This window comes from Anabrus simplex, chromosome 1, assembly GCF_040414725.1.
Source record: "Anabrus simplex isolate iqAnaSimp1 chromosome 1, ASM4041472v1, whole genome shotgun sequence".
NCBI lineage: Eukaryota > Metazoa > Arthropoda > Insecta > Orthoptera > Tettigoniidae > Anabrus > Anabrus simplex.
In genome coordinates this window covers 378,990,500-379,013,433 of record NC_090265.1, presented here as the reverse complement: position 1 = coordinate 379,013,433, position 22,934 = coordinate 378,990,500, and the positions used below count along the sequence as shown (strand labels likewise).

Sequence of the window (22,934 nt, the reverse complement as noted above, 5' to 3'; positions counted from 1 at the left end):
GGAAAGTTGTGACGGTGGCTTTCATTCAGGTAAAGTCCTGTCACTTTCCCGGTTTTAAAACGGGAAACCACAAACAACTATCTTCAGGATACGGTGGTGGACTTAAAACCCCCCACCTTGTGAATGCAAACTTGAACTGTACCACGTTGCCAACACGGTCGGTAATATCTTTCTCTCTCTCTTTTTTTTTTAAGTTTGCTTTACTTCTCCCCGATATTGACATATCTTACGACGACGAGGGATAGGAATGGGCTAGGACTGGGAAGGAAGCAACCTTGGCCTTAATTGGGGTACAGCCTTGTGTGAAAATGGAAAACCACGGAAAAGCATCCTCGGGGCTACCGACAGTGGGGTTCGAACCCATTATCTCCCGAATGCAACCTGACAGCTACGTGACATAAACCACGCAGCCACTTGCTTGGTCTTGGTATTATCATAAAGCCGAATGATCACGACGATGATCTATGCGTACCTGTATGAGGGTGTGATGGAATAGCCATTAAATGACGGAAATGGTAGCGAGTGCAGTGGTGGTGGTTGTATTGAGGGCGAAAAACGGGACTATCGGTCTTTTATCACAGATAAATGAACAAGTTTCGGGTCGTCGAAGACTGTGGCTAATGTGGCGAAGGGCCATCAGAGAAAATCAAATTAAATATTTCTAACGCCTATTAAATGTAATATCATGGGTTCGGAAGAGATCAAATGTTGACAAGTAAAGACTGGATAGGAAGGATGAAGGAGAAGAGCCCAGCACAAGTAAGAGGAAACTAGAGCAGATACGGGAACGATGACCCTGATGTTCGGTGCTTTAAAACATCAGTAGACAGACAGACTGAACGGAAGCAGCAATTGTTAGAGTAAAAATGATGCTGTCGCCATCCTAATCAATAAATAAATAAATAAATAAATAAATAAATAAATAAATAAATAAATAAATAAATAAATAAATAAATAAATAAATAAATAAACGATTGATAGAATGAATGAATGAATGAATGAAGAATCAATCAATCAATCAATCAATCAATCAATCAATCAATCAATCAATCAATCAATCAATCAATCAATCAATCAATCAATCAATCAATCAATCAATCAATCAATCAATCAATCAATCAATCAATCAATCAATCAATCAATCAATCAATCAATCAATCAATCAATCAATCAATCAATCAATCAATCATTTAGGGATTTCACTCACGAGCTAGATTCCCTATTTTTTGTGCCTACTCTTTTCTTAAATTATATAAAAGAATTTCGAAATTTATCAAATATCTCCTTTGGTCAATTATTCATATACCTAATTCCTTTCTAATAAAGGAATATTTCCCCCATTTGCCCTCATAAATTCCAACTTTATCATATTATGACCTTTCCTACTTTTAAAAACATACTCAAGCGTAGTTTTTTAGTCATTCCAAGCCATCTCTTCACTGACACCTCGGAACGTTCCGCTTAATCAAGCTATTCTTCTTACTCCCTGGTCTTCTCAGCCCAAATATTACAATATTTTTGTAGAACTAGTCGCTTGTCGGGAATCTACAAGAACAAATCGTGCTACTTTATTTGGATCTTGGGCCGATGACCTAGATGTTAGGCCCTCTTAAACAACAACGATTATCCTCATCATCAACTTTGGATCTTTTTCAGTTCAAGAATCAAGTAATCCTGGTAAGATATTTCTGTGGATATACTGAAGGCAATGGGTTGGAATATAATACCATATGTGAAGTACTTATTTGATAACTGTTTGCGTGAAGGAGCCATTCCTATGGAGAGTTGCTTTAGTAGCCCCATTGTACAAAGGAAAGGTTAATCAACATAACAGTGAGTAATTACAGGTCATTCAGCTTGACATGTGTTGCACGTAATTTCTGGGAGAGTGCTCTTCGCGATCAGACACGTTTCCGAAATTACCAAATGGTTTAATAGAAGGCAGTTTGAGATAAGGAAAGGTTATTCCAGTGAGGCTCAACTTGTAGTATTACAGCAGATATTTTAGATTATGGAGGTCAAATGGACTGCATCACTATTAACATATCGATTGGGAGACTACGGACGAAAATGAGGGCTGTTGTCCTGGATAAGAGAGTGACTGAATTGGTGGCTGCATTTCTAGAAAATATAGCTGAGAGTTAAAGAAAGTGAATCATTTTATGATCATGTAATAATTAAGAGGGGTTTCCGCGAGGCACTGTTATTGGACCTTTAATGTTTTATTATGTATATAATTATATGAATAAATAACAAGAATCACATTCACGACTTTTTTTTGGTTAATGCCATGTTTTATAGAGTAATAAATTACAGGATAGTGAAGAACCTCAAAAAGGCTTCGATTAAGTTATGAGATGAACGGCATGCAAAAATGTGGTGATAAATGGAGTAAAAAAACAGGTTTCAGTAAGTTGAGAAGTCCCCTGAGGTGTAATTACTGTGTTGATGGAGTGAATTTACCTCATGGGGACTGCTGTAATTACCTAGGTATTAATACATGGAAACATCTACACTAGGCTAGAAACATTATTAAAGAGGTTGTAATTGAGGGTTACAGATTTCATCGTATGGTTACAAGGGTTCTTAGGATTGCTGATGGTTATTATAGTTCTTAAGACTATACAACTGGGCAGCCATCCTCTACCACTGATCAGAAAGAAAATGGAAAAGGTCTGAGGCTCCGAAGAAAGAATGGAAAGAGCCACGAAGGGAGTAAAAATGAAAGACTCCCTAGGCCTCTACGAACTGTGTCACAAGTGTATATTTAGACTTGTTTTACGGCCAGATGCTCTTCCTCACTCCAACTGAATGTGGAGTTATGTATCCACTATTGCGTGTTTCTTTAGTGGTTTGTGGTCTGATGTGTTTTGTAAATATGAAGAGGAGTATGTTGGAACAAACACAAATACCCAGTCGCCAAGTCAGAGGACTTAACGAGAGTAAAAATCTCCGACTCTATCAGGAATCGAACCGAGGACCCTCTGAACCGAAGGCCTCAACGCTGACCATTCAGCCAAGTAGCCACATATATATTTGTGACTGTATTACTGTTTGATAACCCGGGCTGAGTGGCTCAGACGGTTGAAGCGCTGGATTTTTGACCCCAACTTGGCAGGTTCGATCTTGGCTCGGTCCGCCTCGTGTCGGGAGATTTACTGGCTCGTAAAAGAACTCCTGCGGGACTAAATTCCGGCACATCGGCGTCTCCTGAAACCGTAAAAGTAATTAGTGGGACGTAAAGCAAACAACAACAATATTATTATTATTATTATTATTATTATTATTGTTATTATTATTATTATTATGTGTAAGTGTCACAAAATAAACATTGTCCCAGAGCAGAGGCGTAACGAATATTGTATGACACAGGCCCGCCTGCAGAAAACAAAATTGGACACCCTCAAAGAAATTGTACAAAACATATCAATAACACATATAAATTTAACTGCAGTAGATACTTCAGGGTGATCTATATCCATTAAATATATACAAAGGACTAACTATAAGAGTACAAAACTAAAAAATTTATTCATAGGTTTTATTTTGAAAGTGAAATATTTCCTGGGGATTGAAATAAAACGTGAATAAATATGTTTTATCTTCTGTTTTCAATTTTTTAAAATTTAAGTATGATCAAATTTGATTGTAAAGAAACTGGACTACGCGGTGTACTTTTGAGGATGCAAAGGCATTGACAATTGCACTGATATCCATGGATGACACATTCGATGCTGAGAAGGCTGATTTCGCACTGTCTTGGATCATAACATTTCGTAGAGAGTTCTAAGTGTGTTTCAAAAATTATCGTTTGCGGAAGAAACAGAAGCAGGAATAATTAGGTCTAAAATTTGATGGCTTGGAACCAATTTTCACTATTTCTTTAATAGTAACTGGCTACAGATATTTGTGAGAGAGCGTAAAGCTTGTGTTACGAGAGACAACACACCTAGACTGAACATAACATTTTTAAAATGCTATTTGCTTTACGTGTCGCACATGGCGAAGATGGGACAGGGAAGGGCTAGGAGTGGGAACGAAGCGGCCGTGGCCTTAATTAAGCTACAGCTCCAGCATTTGACTGGTGTGAAAATGGGAAACCACGGAAAACCATTGTCAGGGCTGCCGACAGTGGGGTTCGAATCTACTATCTCCCGAATACTGGGTACTAGCCGCACTTAAGCGACCGCAGCTATCGAGCTCGGTATATAATAACAATTCTTAGGCAGATGCAACCATCCGACAGTTACTCTGTAATCTTATTAAAATAAATCGCACTACATAGTATGTATGTTCAATCCGTCAGCTATGCCGCTGGTGGGACCCTCAACAGATCTGCCATCAGCTGTCATAGATGGCCTAGGCATCACTGAAATGGCGTACTAGGTAAATGAGGAGTGAGGTAGTTTCCCGTTGCTTTCCTCACCGAGCCAGAGTTGCTATTACATATCAATCTGCCAAGCCCACTGAAATGCATACACCAATCGACCCTAAAGCAACATTTTTACACCATTCATAGCAGGGACTGGCTGCATAAGGATGGGCATTACTAGCATCGCTCATACCTCAGTTACTTTCATATTGTCAAAGCCAAGGATAAGACAGAAACATATCTATGAAAGTAACAAAATTGCTCTAGCCCATACCAGAAGACATAGTGCACTGTAAACACTAGGTCCTGCCACTAAAGGCATGCTCTACATAGTAGCAGAGTGGTATTCGGGTAAAGTTATTTGTAAAGAGTATTAATTTATTTACTCTTCTGAAGAAGTCTGGGGGGGGGGGGATGCTCTTAAGCAGCAGGCCCACCTGCATTGCAGGCTTTGCAGGCTCTAACACTATGCCACTGCCCCAGAGTAGTGCGGCGGGCTTTGGCAGCCGGCACAATTCCTATCTCGCCGCTAGATGAGCGTCTCATTCATTCCATCCCTGACCCGATCAAATGACTGGAAACAGGGTGTGGATATTCATTTTCATTTTTATACTTCCATTTACTTCACATAATGATAGTCTTAAGGAAACCACCGAAATGATTTCCAATTGGGATAGCATTGTACCGATATGTGCAAGGAAAGAGATATTGCTTCATTTCGTGTTGTTTAATTTTGGCATGGAGACTTTTAAGTGGCTATCATCACTAAGCGAGACTAAAACTGATGCCCGGAAACTTTCAGAAATATTGTTCCCCATATTTTATATAGTTAGTGACAATCGCATTTCAAATCACCGGGTGAGTTGGCCGTAAGCTCTGAGCTTGCACCCGGGAGATAGTAGGTACGAACTCTACTGTCAGTAACCCTTAAGATAGTTCTCCGTGGTTTCCATTTTCACACCAGGCAAACGCTGGGGCTGTACCTAAATTAAGGCCACGGCCGCTTCCTTCCCACTCCTAGGCCTTTCCTATCCCACCATCGCCGTAAGATCTATTTGTATTGGTGTAACGAAAAGCAGATTGTAAAAAAGTCAAATAATTTGCTATTTACTTTACAAAAAAATGTTCACCGCCAAGCCTCGACATCTTGGGCAAGAGTACATTTTGGCATACCTTAAAGACGATTTTCAAGGGCAATTGAAGGAGTAACTGTTTAATTTTAAGAACATCTAGAGCACTGAAGATATTTTAGAAAAAATTGTGTCCTTGGAAGTACCGGACAGATAAGCAAGCACCTCACCAAATACTTCAGAAGCTACTGGTTTTTCTGAAGTAAAACTGACAAATATAACTATCATCATCATAATCATCACCACCACTTAATTTTTTCCCGTTTCTCCTTCTGTACGATGTACGATTTTAACAACATACTGAAAAAAAATATTACAACTTTTGAAAATAATGTTACTGCATTTGCTGGAACTACTTGAACGTTTTCAGAGACGTCAAGCTGCCAAAAGCTTGCCCCGAAGGAATTCCCTAACGTGCTGATAAATTTCTCGACACGGGAGGGTGACAATTTTTAGCATCTTCAAATCTACTGGACCCACTAACTTGAGCTGCGAAGCTGTGCACTCTTCTATCTGACAAGGGAAGTCTTCGACGTGTTGCATTACAATTCCGTTCATATTTTCCGTGCGGGTAGCTGATCGAGTGTACATTCAAAACTTGAAAACCGTAAGTTAGTTAATGCAGGGTACCGGGTTCAATACCCGGCCGTGTCGGGGATTTTAATCGCCTCTGATTAATTCTTTATTCGTATGGCCCGGGGACTGGGTGTTTGTGTTTGTCCCAACACTTTCCTCTCCATATTCAGACAACACAACACACTACACTACGAGGCACCACAGAAATACGCAATATTGATTACATCCCTCCATATAGGATTGCCGTCAGGAAGGGCATCCGGCCGTAAAACAGGGCCAAATCCACTTGTACGATACAGCTCGCACCCGCGACCCCACAGGTGTGAGAAAAGCGGTAGAAAAAGAATAATACTAATATATGTATATATAAATATTATTATTATTATTATTATTATTATTATTATTATTATTATTATTATTATTATTATTATTATTATTATTATTATTATTATTATTATTATTATTATTATTATTATTGCGTGTTGCCTACAGAGAGACCTAGTGCAGATCTTTGGAGATGATACCATATAGGCGACAATGGGGCCCTACCTGACATGAATTCTAATGATGAGGACATCACAAACACTCAGCCCCCGAGCCAGATGACTTAACTAATGAAAGTTAAAGTCCCCCACCCAGCTAGGAATCTAACCCTGTACTCCAAGGACTATTTAACGTTGAAAGTGTTGGAAACGTTGCCAAGAAGCATGATATAGTAGTTGCAGGCTGAGCTAAGGCTGAGCCGAAGGGGTCACAACTGGCACATTTGGAATACTGCCTGCATTCGATCGGAATTTCATGCCTGCGCGGTGCGTTCTGTAATCTCTCTCTCGTTTGTGCTGAACACGCTGCAGATAGTACGGATGTTGCCGGTCTTGCCACAATATTCGTAGGATGGTCTAATGGGAGACTCCCACCGCTGCTCGGATTTGGCGAGTACTTCTGCCGGGGTCCTTTGGATAGCTGCTACAAGACAACTCTCCTCTCACTAGAAGAAACGAGAATAGTGAAGTTATTGACCTAGAGATGTCAGACTGTGCGCTAGGATAGACAAACTTGCATTGATGAGGCGAGATTGAAGCGAAGTTATTGATCTTGGGAGGTCAGACTTTGGACTAGGACCGACAATCTGTCATAGGAAGAGATCTGAAGCTATTGACCTAGAGAGGTCAGTCTATGGACTAGGATGTACCATCTCACTGAAAAGGGCGAAATGAAGTGCTAATGAAACGTGAGCAGGTGCGGCTCTCCTATTTCTCTATTCCTTAGAACTAAACTTGATGTGAGAGGTTAAAATATTCAGCCTGAACGTTCGCCGGTAACGTGGGCGTCATTCAAAGCCAGTCGTCTGCCTTTCATTCCTATGTACACTTCTGGAAGGATTTTTAGATTTTCAGGAGGGCTGGTATTTACATGTACCTCACCTCCAATGAACGATGGCTGACTAAACAAGCTCGTCGAGCGGTTAGGGTCGTGCAGCTGTGAACTTCCATTCGAGAGATAGTGGGTTCGGAACCCACTCTCGGTAGCCCTGAGAATTATTTTCCGTGGTTTTCCCATTTTCACACAAGGCAAATGCTGGGGCTGTATCTTAATGAAGGCCACGACCACTTCCTTCCCACTCCTAGCCTATTCCTATCCCATCATTGCCATAATGCCTATATGTGCCGGTGCGACGTAAAGCAAATTGTAATAAAGGGATTCGCTGAAAAGTGCTGGGCCAATTCGGGACGAGGATCTTAATTTACTTTTAAGAAAATGTTTCAAACTTCGGACTGGGAAGAACTGGGATGAGAAGACGAGCTGCTGGATTAAGCAGTATACCCTTAGCTGTTAATAGAGAGGTGACGTGGGATGAAATTAGTAGACGAATATATGGTACTTGAATGACACTTTTTGAAGTATGAAAATTCGCAATATGAAGACAAATTTGGAATTCAAGAAGATAGATTAGGGCAAATATTCGTTTGTAGGAACCAGGCTGAGTGACTGAGACTGTTAAGGCGCGGGCTCTCTGAGTCCAAGTTTGCAGGTTCAATCCTGGCTCAGTCTGGTGATATTTTGTACTCAAATACGTTAGCCAGATGTCGGTAGATGTACCGGAAAGTAAAAGAACTCCTGCCTGACAAAATTTCGACACTTCGGCGTCTCTGAAAGCCATGAGTAGTTAATGGGACGTAAAACCAGTAAAAGTAATTATCGTTTATAGGAAGGGGAATTAGGGATGGAATAATTTTCCAAGGGAGATATTCAATAAATTTCCAAGTTCTTTGAAATCATTCAAGGAAAGAGAGCGACAGACAACCGCCTTAAATGCCTATTTGTGTAAATTGAATGAATGAATGAATGAATGAATGAATACATGAATGAATGAATGAATGAATGAATAAATGAATGAATGAATGAATGAATGAATCAGTGAATGGTATCAATGTAGAAAAGAACATAACATGAAGATAAGAGTTGGAATTCAAGGGATCAATTGAGGGCAAATGCTCGTTTATAGGAAGAGGAATTAGGAATCGAATAGTTTGTCAAGGGTTATGTTTGATTAATTTCCATCTTGTTTGAAATTATTTGAGAAAAGACTAGGTTAATGACTATTGGAAAACTGCCCTCTGGGTAACAGGCCTAAATATAGATAAATGGTGATTGATTGATTGATTGATTGATCGATCGATTGATTGATTGATTGATTGATTGATTGATTGATTGATTGATTGATTGATTGATTGATTGATTGATTGATTGATTGATTGATTGATTGATTGATTGTACGCCTATATGGAGCTCTTCTTTTCGGAAATAGTTTAGCGTACACCTCCACAGCTGTGCGAGCATTCTGTCCTATTTCGTCGTAAATTAAAATCGTGTCCAAATGTTCCCTCGATGTGAAATGTGCCATGGCCAAGCGGTATGTGTTCCCTAGCTATACACTAGTCATATCCGGGTTGTAAACTTCACGTCACAGCTGGCTCCTCCTCTCCCAATGAGGCTGCCGACCTTGTGCACCGTTCGCTTCATCGTAGCTGCGTTGTCACATATTTTTTTCTACCATTCAAGACAAAAAAATTCAATTTTTCTACCGCTGAACGTATCGATATAACCAATAAGCATTTGTTCTCACACTTATTCCTTTGTGTCTTGCGTTTCGAACCATTAACCCTTTGCATAAATGATTTCATTGTGATACTGCAGCGTAACGTTGCAATCTACAGACCGGAAACTTTCCCCAAGATCTATTAATTGCGTTAATTTGATGCATCAATTGCCTTCCACTCTGTATATAAGTGTGCTAGTTTATCCGTGGAACATGTACTTTAAAGAAAAGTAGAGAAAGTGTGAAAAATTGTGTCCGAGAACCTTAAAAGTAAGTACCCTGCCTACACTGTTAGTCCTACTAAAAATTAACCCCAGCAAATTTACCTGCAATTACAATTTCTATGAAAATATGCATATGCAATTTATTTCTACATGTAACAATTTTCTAGAAAAAAGTAATTTTCTGACTTGGCATATGCCTCATCCGATAAAATACAATAAAACGGGTGAATTATTTGTTCCATCAAAAGGAGACATAATTTTCGTTTAAACGTCCTATAAAATGGCCGGATATCTGTTATTTGTAACTATTGGTTTTCCGGAAAACTGCACTTTTGCGTATTAAGGGAAGATTTTGAGCATGCACGTCGGGTGCGGTAAAGCTCAGTGGTTTATGATGAAAATTATTTTAGGGCCCGGATTTTTATGCATTGATAGGTTAGAATGCAAAATAAAAGAAGCGAGTAGCAAGTATAGTCTACCTTCACAACGACTATGCTATGGGGTTTGCGTAAACATTAGGGGTACTGCCCATCAGAACCCCTATAATTTATGTTACTCTTGCTACATCATGGAAGAGCGGGTGACCGACACTTCCTACCAACCAAATTAGTTTGTAATCAAACTTGTTACTGCATAAAAATCCGGGGTTTAATTATTATTTGTATCAGTTTGTGGTACAGTTACAATTTTGTATAATTTAATAATATGTAATGAATAATTAATTATAATACAGAGTGTTTCTATATTCCCATTACAGACTTCGAGGGCTTGCAGTGGGTTCCAAGACGGTTAAGTTTAGCATAGGAACTTGTGCCCGGAAACGTAACGTCTTCCCGCTACCCGTAAAAAGCCCATCATAGCACATGCTCAAATCTCCTGCACTGTACGCGTCACTGACTAGCGTACGTACTTCATTGAACGATCACGTGATGTCTCATTCCCCTACAGGTTTGCTGACATTCCATCCCACTCACTAGAGTGTGTGTGTGTTCCGCACGGAAACGTGTTGTACCTGCCGTTGTACTCATGATCTTCGTTCGTACTACAGTACTACGTACACAGCAGTAAGCTGTACATACAGTACTGCACCAAAGATATGTGCAGTAGAGGATAGGCGGCAGTGGCCCGACTGCTTGGCCCGCACGTTCACCCGACTTGACTCCGCTAGACTACTGACTGTGCGGTCACATGAAAACTTAATTTAAGAGACCCCTGTGGAATCAGCGGAAGACCTACTGGCGAGGGTAATGGCTGCGGCGGATGTTGGAGGACCAAGGATTGGTGACCGTGTGTACGAGAACATGATACGTAGGTACCGTGTCTGTGTTGACGTCGGTGGTCGTCACATCGAGCCCCACCTGTAATTGGAACCAGACGACAAGCTGTAGGAGTCGGACAGAGCGCCGAAAATGCCGGAGCTGTAAACGTGTGCTGTGGTGGTTTTTAGCGGATAGCGGTAAGACGGTACGTTTTCGGACACAAGTTCCTTGGTCCCCACTGCAAGCCCTCTTAGTCTGTAATGGGAATTTAGAAACACCCTGTATAATATTACATAATTTTGTTTATACTTTTTCACCCTGTTAGAAAAACTTTGTTTTTCTAGAGGGTGGAGGCAATGAAAGAGAATGTGGACTATGCGGAAGAAAAGTACGCCTGGGACCCTTAAAATAAAATGCGCTGCTTAATCTGTTGGAAGTACAGGTTTCCTGGTTACGGCCTTTGGCACGCTAATTAATTAAGGCCCAGGGAATGTATGAAAATTGGCAGGGGGGATTGCGTGGATGGGTGTTGAGAGGGCTGTTGCTACTTGACGTCCATCGGTGATTTTCGCATCTGGGTATATGTAGGAAGAGATTGAAAACTGATGTCGACATATAGCCTGCTTCTGTCGAATAACGCCAAGGGACATTTATAGGCTTAACGTCACCATCCGACGGACGGTTCAGCGTTCATTCCATATGAATGCGGAGGGGTTTGGAATTGACCCTTGGCTTTTGGCACACAATCTAGTTATTATAAATTATATGCCACCACCCGTCCGTTGTAAAAGTACCCTGCCGGCCAATATTCTGATGCTGAATGTGTTTTCCACCAACGGGACTCGAAACTGCTAATGACGACGTCAGACCATAAAGACTTGATGCCTTAACTATCATAGCCCGCAGGCTGGAATTAACAGGGAGGAATGTCAAGGGACTATCCAGTAGGGTTTCCGACTGTCATCAAATCTGATTGTTACTTTACTGCGAGCAGAGCCATAGAGGCTGATGGTTTAGATTTCATTGTTCTGATGAAGCCGTGCTTGACGATAAAGTGTCAACAGATCCAAGAATGGGGATGTCTCAGTGAAACAGCACCTTCAAAATGCACGAATAGGCTAGCTGTACTGACAGGGATGTTCCATGTGACCGGCTCTGTTCAATATTTATGCCGAAAAACTGATCCAGAATGCCCTGGGAAAAGCAAGAGGCGTTGTAGTGGGAGAACCAATAAAGACAATAAAATAAGCAGATGATGTGGCGGTATTAGCGGAATCAGAAAAAGATTTGCAAGTCACGTTGGAAAACATTGAGAGAGTGGGCAAAGAGTTTGGAATGGAGATAAACATTGGGAAGACTAAGGTGATGAGATTAGGAAAGGAGGAGATTGCCGTTGATAAAACACTAGCGGAAAAGAGATTGGAACAAGTCATTCAGATACTTGAAAAGTTTGTTGACAAGGAATGGAAGCTGTACAGAAGAAGAATATCTATGAGAAAAGAAGACTTCGGCAAGGTGAGAGGGCTTTTGACACCTAAGGCAATCCTTATTGATTTATGAAAGAGGTTCGAAAAGTGTTTTGTGTGGAGTGGAGTGTCGTATGGAGCTGAAACTTATACATTAAGAAAGAAAGAAACAAAGTATTTGAAAATTTTTGAAATATGGTTGTGGATAACAATGGAAACATTGAAGTGGACAGATAAAATGAGAAATTATGAAGTGCTAAGAAAAGTAGGAGAGAAGAGACACCTGATGAAAACGATAAAGAAGAGGAAAATGTCCTTGTTGGGTCATGTACTACGTAGAAATTGTCTTCAACACAGGGTGATGGAGGGAAAAATAGATGGAAGAAAAGGAAGAAGAAAAATAAGAAGAAGAAGGTTTGGAATGTTAACAGATGTGAAGGGAGAAGCTATGAACAAATGAAGCAAGATGCTCAGGACAGGTAATCATGAAGGCTGTCCAGTTGATACCTGTCTCAAGACAGATTCACAGAAGAATAAGAACTGCAAGGCGTGCAGATCATAGAGAAACTTATGGGGGACTCTATAACTACATCTTTCTCCGATAGACGGATCAGTGTGCTCCCGTGCGTTCGTGCTAAAGCGCTGTCGTTCACAGAACGAAGCAAGGTTCCCAAATCACCAGTAAATGAATGAATACCGACCTTTGGCTCCATAACAACATACAATATTAAGTATGGGATCGCTCATCGCTGTTTCATTCTGGTGGTTCTTCAGTTGTGCACATCGTATTGTGAAGACGCGCCTGGGATTGAGCCAGGATTGAACCTACCAACTTCAGCTCAGAAGGTCCAGACGGCCAATGCTCTAGCGTTTGAGTTACTCGGCCCGGCAGCGATATTAGTATTCCTACGTTCATTTTTAGCAACTCATATTAAGCCGTTAGCTCCGTATCACTCAGGAGGCGAGGAACAGGGTTTTGTGCACCTCAGATCAGCACTAGATCGATGTTAAGCACCCTCCTTTCGTTCCTGCGTCAACGAATTATGAATTATTCAATTCTCATCATCTGGACTCTTACCTGAGTTTACATTGTGCCTGGGTAAGAGATGCATAAAAGACGAAACTACAAACAAAGGTTTACCATGTCATTGAAGTAAGATCATTCATCGCGGTTTAGAGGAGATACAGAATACATTTCGCATGAAGCTCATGGAATGGCATTAGCGAGAGCTTCACCTTCTCTGCACAAATGCAAACAATATTAATTGATCAGTACACTGGCAAATAAATGGCGCATGGCCTCCGAAGTGGGCTTGTGCAAGTCTTTCGAATTGACGCCGTATAGGTGACCCGCGCATGTGAAGTTGGGGTCCTAGAGCTCACAAACCCCGCAAGAAATGCGAAATTGGAATAAATCGCTCAGACTCTTCTGTTATAATAGCCTAATAGCTTTCTAATCTGTAGAGGACAGTGTCTCGTCACGAGCCAACTGAAGTGAAAAATGCTCAGTTTTGCCGAATAGCGTCCGCAGATCAGCTCCCGTCTAGCTCTCACGGGAAACTTCCCCGGCCAGCATACAAGTGCTGCAGCTCCGTGCTTTGCCCGTCACTCCGTACGGCTTGAAAACACCAAGGCCTAAATTACCAGTACGCCGAGTGTTGTACTATGTTGAGCGCGAGATTTTCGCTTTGTTGGAATGTGATATTTTATCCTATCGGAAGTATATTATCTCCGTGTGTTAAGTAATGGCAAGTGCTAAAAATAAAGTTGTTCATAGAGAAGGGAGAGAGAGATAGCAAGAGCTCGTTCACTGCCTACCAGCGGGCGGAATAAGCGCTTATACAGCTTGGCTTCCAGTGTCATATTTCAACTTGTGCTATATCTATGATGAATGCTAATGCTGAAGACGGCAAACACACCCGCCCCCAAGCCCCTGGAATTAACAATCGGATGTTAAAATCCCCTTCCCGGCCGGGAATCGAACCCGGGAACCCCCGGGCAAAAGACCAGCACACTAAACATTTAGCCATGGAGTCGGACATCAGTACACTAATATTTCATCACCACCACCACGTTATTCAGAAATTAATGCGCGGGAGTAATTATGAATTTAAGGTGTTAGGTTACTTTTAACCGAAGACTTGTAAGCATTCCTTGTATACGTCATTTGTCGCTTTTTTCTCAAGTAATGAACACGAAAAGATTTTTGTTTTTATGTAACACGTGAAAGGGACACGTAAAGCCGTCCATGAGAAAATCATTCTCCACTGAGATCGATAGGCAGTTTATTTGCAAGTTTTCTGGTTATCTTTCACACTCCTCACAGAAGAGTACCTTATTATCTGCAGATATTAATTCACCTCAAAGCTCTTCCTGTAAATTAGTTAGTCTGTCATTTGGCCTTACTTTTGGCATTTAACGGACTTTTGACACAATTTATACGCGTAATATAACTTATTTGTCACACAACCAGTTCACATCACCGTTACAAACTACAGCACTATTGGCAGTGGCCAGCCAAATCAGAGAAGGGTGATGTAGCAGGGGATTCAGTGCATGACATCATCGCATAAGCATTACTGCTCTCCACAAGACGAGTTGCTCCTTCGCGTGCAAAGTTAATGCTAATATGATCCAGATGAAAATATAAAGACATTGTTAAAATGTGCTACATAAGCAATAAAATATTGAAATATGATACATTGATCAAAATCACGAAATTTAAAACCTGAAAACTCTTTAAAATATGTCACATAGACAATAAAATATTGAAATATGATACATGTACCAAAAGCAAGAATATATGCGGTTATATGCACCATAAAATTATATTCAGATTACTGAAAATTCCATAATTCGTACACATAATATATAAGCAAATATTTTAAACCCATTAGAAAAACATGCAAATGCATGAACTTCCGGACCCCAACTTACAACTATTTTCCTGGCTAGTTTTATTCTTCCCACCCGGTATAATCAGTTGTATAAAACTGTATATTTCATTACTGAACATGTGACCGAAATAGGCTGTTTCCTTGCGTTTCGTTAGAGTTAAGACTTTGCGCGATTTCTCCGCTCAGCGGAGTACCTCCTCTTTAGTGACGTGGTAAACCTAGGCTGCTTCCTTGCGTTTCGTTAGAGTTAAGACTTTGCACTATTTCTCCGCTCAACGGAGTACCTCCTCGTTAGTGACGAGGTCAACCTACGGGATCTCGAACGTTCTGCGGTACATCCACATTTCAATGGCCTACAAGCAGTTCACTGACTTGTCCATCCCTAGACACAGTAAAGCAGCACCGCAAACGAGTTTCGAATGGGAGGACACGGTTGCACACACATTGTTTTACTTTCAGAAACACACTTCTTAGAATGCCGATTTGGGTTTTGATTTCTAAATCCGGATCCTTCCCCGATGTTACCCAACATTCCAGATGCTTCAAACGCGACCCGCTTCCAACGGTGTTTCCTTTAGTGTTAACAGCGTTGCTTGCTGATTGCCATGAATTTCATTTAATAGGATTTTTTAAAGGCCAAATTCCTCATTTCCTAGTCAGTGCTGTTCAAAAGGAACTAAAGAACTTGTAAATTGTCAGCAGGTATCACGGTGTCAATTGCTAGCAGATGATGTTTATTATGCTAATCCGTTATACAATATTTTTGTCTTACTCTTTAAAACGCCCTACGTTTTGCTAATACGGATTTACTCATTGAATTCACCTACTTCTATTATGTTAACAACGTGACAAGCAGTGTTTAAGACCGAGCGAGTTGGTTGTGTGGTTAGAGGCACGCCGCTGTTAGTTTGCATTCGGGAGATAGTGGGTTCCAACCCCACTATCGGCAGCCCTGTAGATGTTTGTCTGTGGTTTACAATTTTCTCATCAGGCAAATGTTGGGGATGTACCTTAATTAAGACCACGGCCGCTTCCTCCCCATTCCTATCCCCTTCCTTTCCCATCGTCGCCGTAGGACCCATCTGTGTCAGTGAGGCAATTGTAAAAGTGAATAAAAAATTAAACCGGTGTTTAGGGCAAGTTTTAGGTAATTTTATCGTTATAACTCCTTTAAAATTATTGGATGGGCAATCTTTTTTGGCAAAATATGATGAACCTTCCAGTATTAACATGTCAAAAGTAAGTTGCGATAATGTGCCCCTTGATTTCGGTCGTACGCGTACTCAGGGACTAAATAATTTCAGCCTATCATTTTTTTAAAGAAATATGTTGCAATATTGTGTCTACACTATGGTGAGCAACAAAGTAAAGTACAATTGATGAAGGTCCGACGACGAGTGGATTAAGGCTTTCTCCATCAGATTCCTTATTAATTTATTTATTGTTTTATTCTAGGGTCGAGGTTTTCTCTAAAATGAATAGTAATTAAAGTTTTATAAATATAATTATTTCTTTGTTTCAGGGGAATGTTCGATCGTCAGGACAGTCTTCGCTCTGACTATATGAGCGACCGCGAGTCCCGATATGGCATTGTACAGCAGGCTTCCATTGAAAGCACCGACTCCCGTCTGTGCTACCTCACTTCGTCAGAGGTGAGTAAATCTTTCATTTATGAATACACAGTATTTCCCAACCTCAGAATGATTCGATATTGAGCCATGTATTCATTGGAAGTTCTGAGACATCGTATACATACTGGTCCACTAAAATAACATACACATTTTACTTGTGAGAAGGGACACTTCTTAATATCACACAAGGGTGGATGACTGTCACTGTCCTTAACTCGCATAACTTGATTCAGCGTGAAAATAATTTGCAGTTGTGTCCATGGGGGTAAAATAGTTAAATATGATAAAATTACTTACAGTTTATAAAAACGAAGATTTTTTCAAATGTACCGTACTATATAGGATAAGCAGACGTTGTGTTAATTGTAACATATTTAAGGTTTGGCACATCAAATCAAGATTTTACAGTTTAATCTTCACGGCGATTTGAATATTTGAGAGCTGACATCATCCTCACATTATCTGTATTTGTAATGTTTTGGCCCTAGTCCGAGAAATACAGCCATAGTGTCAGTTTTTAGGGATAACTTATACTACTCGGTGACTGCGAATAAAAGGCGACATTGTAGGCCGGTTATGAAAAATCACCGCAAGAAGGAGAAATTCCCTAACTAGCGATTTAATGATCATCTTTGGGAGTTATAAATAGAAAGCAAATTTCAGTCCTTCATAACATTCGTAACATACGCGCTTTAATCGTAAATTTGAACAATGGCCTTTTCGTATTGCAGTCTGCGGGCAAGCTGTTGATGAGTGCGCCTCGTGTATCACGATCTACTTCGGGCTGGATGAGAACGAATGTTACAGCAGTTGCTTGAAGTGACTTCCGTCGGAACGCACGCAAGCTTCACAGCGCTGCTAGAGCCCACGCGTTCTCCTCAACTTTGATTAACTGTAGTTAACAAAGAGTAGTAGTTTATTGGATCATATGTATTGGTTTATTGTCCTACTTATCATCAGCCCAGTCACCTCATTGCGTTTATCCACAAAAGGGAGACCTGCCCTGTATAACCGAAATCCTGCACTTCCAGGAGATATTTTAGATATACAACTGAAATGTTTGTTGCTAACTTACTAGCGTTGGATCAGGGAATGTTACTGGTGTATCTATTCAAGGAATGGTAGAATAAATGAAATACTCGATCATAACAAGAATGTTGCCTGAACTACGTCGTTGTTGAGGTTGGGAAACAATAATCGACTGTCATGGAATTATTGCATGTATTTGTTTTTATTTTAGGATGTTCTATTTCAGCCCAACGATCGACATCATTTCTTGGAATGTTTTCAGTAATTTGAAGATTATTCACTGAGAACCAATGAGGATAACTATTACAAAAATTTTGAAACCGATTTTAATAATACAGTAATTTGACTAAAAGTTTCATTAACAAAGCAATTCAAATTTTAATTTAATACTTTGACGGCCCGTACTGATAGGCATTTTGGATTTCTGCCGTGCAAAAAACAAAAACAAAGGAAAATTCGATATATTTTGCGCAGACTTTGTTGCGTGTCTTCAGAAGAGAAAACGTATCTGCCCGCGAGGAAGGCTTATCTAAAAAGGACGGCTTGAACTTGAAAATACTGGATCGTTTGTTTATAGTAAGTGGTACTCTCATTCGTCACCAGATGGCGCACCGTATGCTAGCCTTCCAAGTGGGAAGTGACGATGCTATCTCAGCTCAAAGTGAGATGTTTCCTTTCCAATACGTCCAGTACGTCTGTGTGTTGGGAACAAAGGTGTACAAATTCTACTTCAGGCTTGCTTGCCCCAAACTACTCTGTAACAAGCAAATCAGCTTAGCTTGCGCGTCAGCAAAGGAAGAGGGCACATGTACCGACAAGGGAAGTAATAGGTAAGACAGATCGAAACCTATCCTGATTTTCTCTATGACACTATCTTTGTATTATAAGGGGATAGAGTGTGGAGAATCGGCCTCCAGATTTAAGTGCAAGGTTCCGAAATCGTACCTCGAATCCTGGTACGCAAGCATGACGGGTGGCGCGGCTGGACATCCCTGAGGCAGCTCAGAATTTTGGTGTGGCGGACCGTATATGCATGCAGTCCCTTGACCCGCTCTGAATCTGTATTGTTTCACTCACTTGTCAGTCACTCACTAAAGTATAGGAGACATGACGGGTATAAATTGCATCATGATAATACAAGATTTTAGTACACCAAATGCAACTAATTAGAACTTCATTGTCACACTGTTCTTCCCACGTTTCTTTTTTCTTCTCCAAACAATATTTAGTGGGCACTTCGTACTCGGGAGGTCATTCTCTTGTGTAATTCGTTGCAAACCATGAATATGTTATCCAGGAGCAAGGCTCCTCTTAAGGCTGCAAGGCCGAGTCTACACTTAAATCCCCAAATTAATGTTATTCCGCTCTTATTGGTGTATTTCTATTGGTAGTCCTTTCAGGAGGCAAATTTTAGCATCTGTGTTGTTCATAACGGGACTGACTACAGCGTTAAAGTTAATAGAGTGTGTATTGTGAGCGTGGAATTTAATAATACGGCTTCCTTATTACTACAGTACATAACTCAATGTAGGGCCTACTTTTAAAACATGTTTCATCGAGCTTACAACGACGAGTGAGGAATCCTTCGATAATTGCGCATATTTACTGGTCTTAAAATACGGATTTTTCATAGAATTGCCAAACGTAATAAGCCTAGTATTAAAATTTATAATACTCTTTTAAGACCCACTAAAATACAAAAGATTAATTATTCTATTTTAATTCCTTCATACTTGAAATAAGTAACCGTGTAGGGCCTATGTCTCTTGAAGGGAAGGAAGATGTCCCAACCTCGAGTAGAATGAGGCTGTGGTTTTTGAGGAATTGAGCACGATTTTTACTTTCGAGATTCATTAATCCTCCACCTACCCTACAAAAAGCATTACGATTCGTCACTGATTTTATCGTATCCCTATCGTGAAGATAATATCTAAAAATGTATGAAAGACTGCATTTTAAGAATTTTGAGTCTGCGGTAAACCTCAACTTTAGTATAATTACGAGAAGTTAGAATTTCTGTTAATTGGTGGTAATAAGCTTTCCACTGCCGGACGAAGAATTTGTATAACGGTTGAATTATGCCCGTGGTACCTGGAGGAATCTAAAGCTGTTCTATTTTTTTGAGTGGAGGGATGTCTTGAAGATAAGTTGTATCAATGTGTGTGGTCCACGAAGCAAAACGCAGGGCACAGTTGTCTTCAGAGAACCGGAAAGGGCTTCTCTTAACCATATTTTCTGTTCTGTTTTCCCTATATTTGACAACGAAGTTATCTGCTTTAAGAATGTTTTTAAAACCAAGGAACCGAAGGTTCTGTTCGGATTCTTCAGTACAATAAACAATTTAGGCTGCAGTACAATACATAATTTAGGGTACAAAGAACAGTCCATACTGATTGTTGGAATTATGGTGTATGAATGTATGAGTGAACTAACCGATTGGGCTGTCGTGGGTGTGTGTGTGTGTGTTTGTTTCGCGCTCGAACCAGTTTTGATCAGTATTGTTAATATAGAACGGTTTGTAATGGAAAAATCGCTCTCGAGCCCTCTCCCTAAAATTCTTCTGCAGCCTTATTATTTTGCTTTTCGTCCTGAATATGCGAACGGGGTACAAATTTCGTAATCCTGTGTTGTTTTTTGAAACGAATGTTCCAGTCATATGAGGCGGAGAAATTACTCTTTCGGTAGATAGTTCACGTACAATTTCCAAAGCCCACAGCTGTAAATCATTATTTACACTTTCCTTTCCCCTCCCTGTCTCCTGGAAACGGGAATAGAGTTTTTCATTCATAATTTGTGTATGTTCAATTGAACTTTCCGACATACTCGTATTTTCCAACTGCTTCTTCCACCAAGCTCGATAGCTGCAGTCGCTTAAGTGCGGCCAGTATCCAATATTCGGGAGATAGTAGGTTCGAACCCCACTGTCGGCAGCCCTGAAAATGGTTTTCCGTGGTTTCCCATTTTCACACCAGGCAAATGATGGGGCTGTACCTTAATTAAGGCCACGGCCGCTTCCTTCCCACTCCTAGCCCTTCCCTGTCCCATCGTCGCCATAAGACCTATCTGTATCGGTGCGACGTAAAGCAAGTAGCAAAAAAAACCCTGCTTCTTCCACAAGTAAGGATATCGCTCCGACGTCACTAAACTTAAGTATTTGCGGACGTGTGAAAGTGATAATCGCTTTTTACCACCTTCCTTAAGCCAGAATTTCACAGCCTTCCTCTTGTACTCCATACCGATGTTTTCTCGCACACTTCTTACGTTACTAGGAATATAACTAGAACTGGATTACTTGCACAGTGACGGACTCGAAGAATCACTAGATTCCGGGGAGTCATATTCAAGTTTCAAACTCGGACGCGGAACTTCACTTGCGATCGGCAGAAGGTTTTGACGAGCGGAATCACTTCAGTCGCTTTCACTATATCCACTGTGTACCTACATCAAGAGGAACCTCCTCAGTACGTTGTATTGCTCTAGGATTATTTTCTATCAAATCATTCAGATATTGCCCCCATTTCCTTTCCTTTCGAGCTAAGTTATCCGAAAATAAAAACCCTTTCGCGGAATTAACACATTTCAAACTCCACTACGTCAATAGGATTTAACCCGGGCGAGTTGGGGTTAGGGGCGCGCAGCTGTGAGCTTGCATCCGGGAGATAGTGGGTTTCGAGCCCCACTGTCGGCAGCCCTGAAGATGGTTTCCGTGGTTTCCCATTTTTACACCAGACTGTACCTTAATTAAGGCCACGGCGGATTCGTTCCCACTTCTAGGTATTTTCTATCCCATCTCGCCATAAGACATATCTGTGTCGGTGCGACGTAAAACAACTTGTAAAAAAAATATCATTTAAGACGTCGTCCCCCCAGGAACTCATTTTCACTGTCTTGCCTTCTTTCAAACAACCATCAAAACTATTATGTTATTGCTGTATGCAGTGTCACACCCCACAGCTGACTAGCGCGTGCGGCTCTGCTTATTACTGGCCTTGAGTACCTAGGACGTAGGTCTGTCCACTCCAACCAGCATGTACATATACGACACTCGCGCTACCTCCCATAGATCTATATCAGAGATTCGCAACATAATTTCTGAGACTTACATTAATATCTGGTGGCTGATTTCCCGCGCGTTGGCCTCTTATTGTACAAGGATTGCGTCAACAAAATTCAGGATAAGTTTCGACCTGTCTTACCTAATACTGTACTTCTCTCGTGAGCATGATAGTCATAGCCGAACAATATCTGGGTTTCTTAGAGCCTGACAAGATTCGTGAGACCCGTGTGGATTGCTGGACTTGACAAGAGTGTATGTGAAGTTTGCTGTCGATACGTCAGTGTGCCCCCGTATGTTAGTGTAGCTACATGATGAGGTCAGTAGTTTATTAGCGACGAAAATATACTGCGGTGGTGGAAAAGTAATTCCAAAACTTCCCGGATTCCCCATGTAACAAGAAAAGTGCTGAATATACCGTCCACAAGTGCCTCGAGAGCGAGAGTCTTCAGTTGCTCGGGAAATTTAATCAGTGAAAAACGTTCACGTCTTGATGCACGAAGACTTAATGACACCATAGTAATATATATATACGGTAGTTTGTCCATGCATTAAAAATAGGGACACAATATGTATGAGGAGATCTTAAACTAAGGGAACAAGTGGAAAAATTGCACGTCCAAAATATGTGCTGAGGTTTACATTTATTTGTTCATGTTTTTGTGGGGGAGGGGATTCCTATATTATTGAATCAATTTTACGAAATTCGCTATAAAATGAATTTGTCTGAGATATTTATCACTAGGTTTCGGAAGTTTATGACCCAATTAAGTACAAAATCTGTCTTTAATATGATCTCAAAAAGGTAAAATATGACTTGAACTTTTTAGGGATAGGTAGCAAGTATTACAGTATTACTAACATTAAACGTGTCAAAAAGTGATAAGTCGTAATACAGCAGACACATTTAATCATGCAGACTGACAGAACTACAGGGGGTCAATTATGGCTTTCTGCTTCATTCAGTATCGTAACTAGAGCTAGGAAATTTAGGTGCAGAAAAGATGCTTTAATTTAGTCGAAAAAGGTGCAAAAAGCAGCAAATTTTAAATGCAAATATTCATACAAACATCACCAAAACCAATTTTATGTTATAGATAAGGAAACAAAATTCACTTATGTTACCATGTATTAAAAATCTGCCTTAAACAAGTCCCTGAACACAATGTTATTAAAATCAAACATCCAGAAAACTG

General features: G+C 40.5%; 1 protein-coding gene across 1 annotated transcript in view; it reads left to right on the top strand.

Moving 5' to 3' along the window:
* LOC136867905 (protein still life, isoform SIF type 1-like) overlaps window positions 1-17,473 on the top strand; it is a 500,721-nt gene extending 483,248 nt beyond the window's left edge. Inside the window, exons 10-11 of the mRNA XM_068227017.1 lie at window positions 16,547-16,676; window positions 17,387-17,473. Of these exons, the coding sequence (XP_068083118.1) occupies window positions 16,547-16,676; window positions 17,387-17,473 (217 nt within the window). The remainder of the gene's footprint in view (window positions 1-16,546; window positions 16,677-17,386) is intronic.
* The last annotated feature ends 5,461 nt before the right edge of the window (window positions 17,474-22,934 follow it).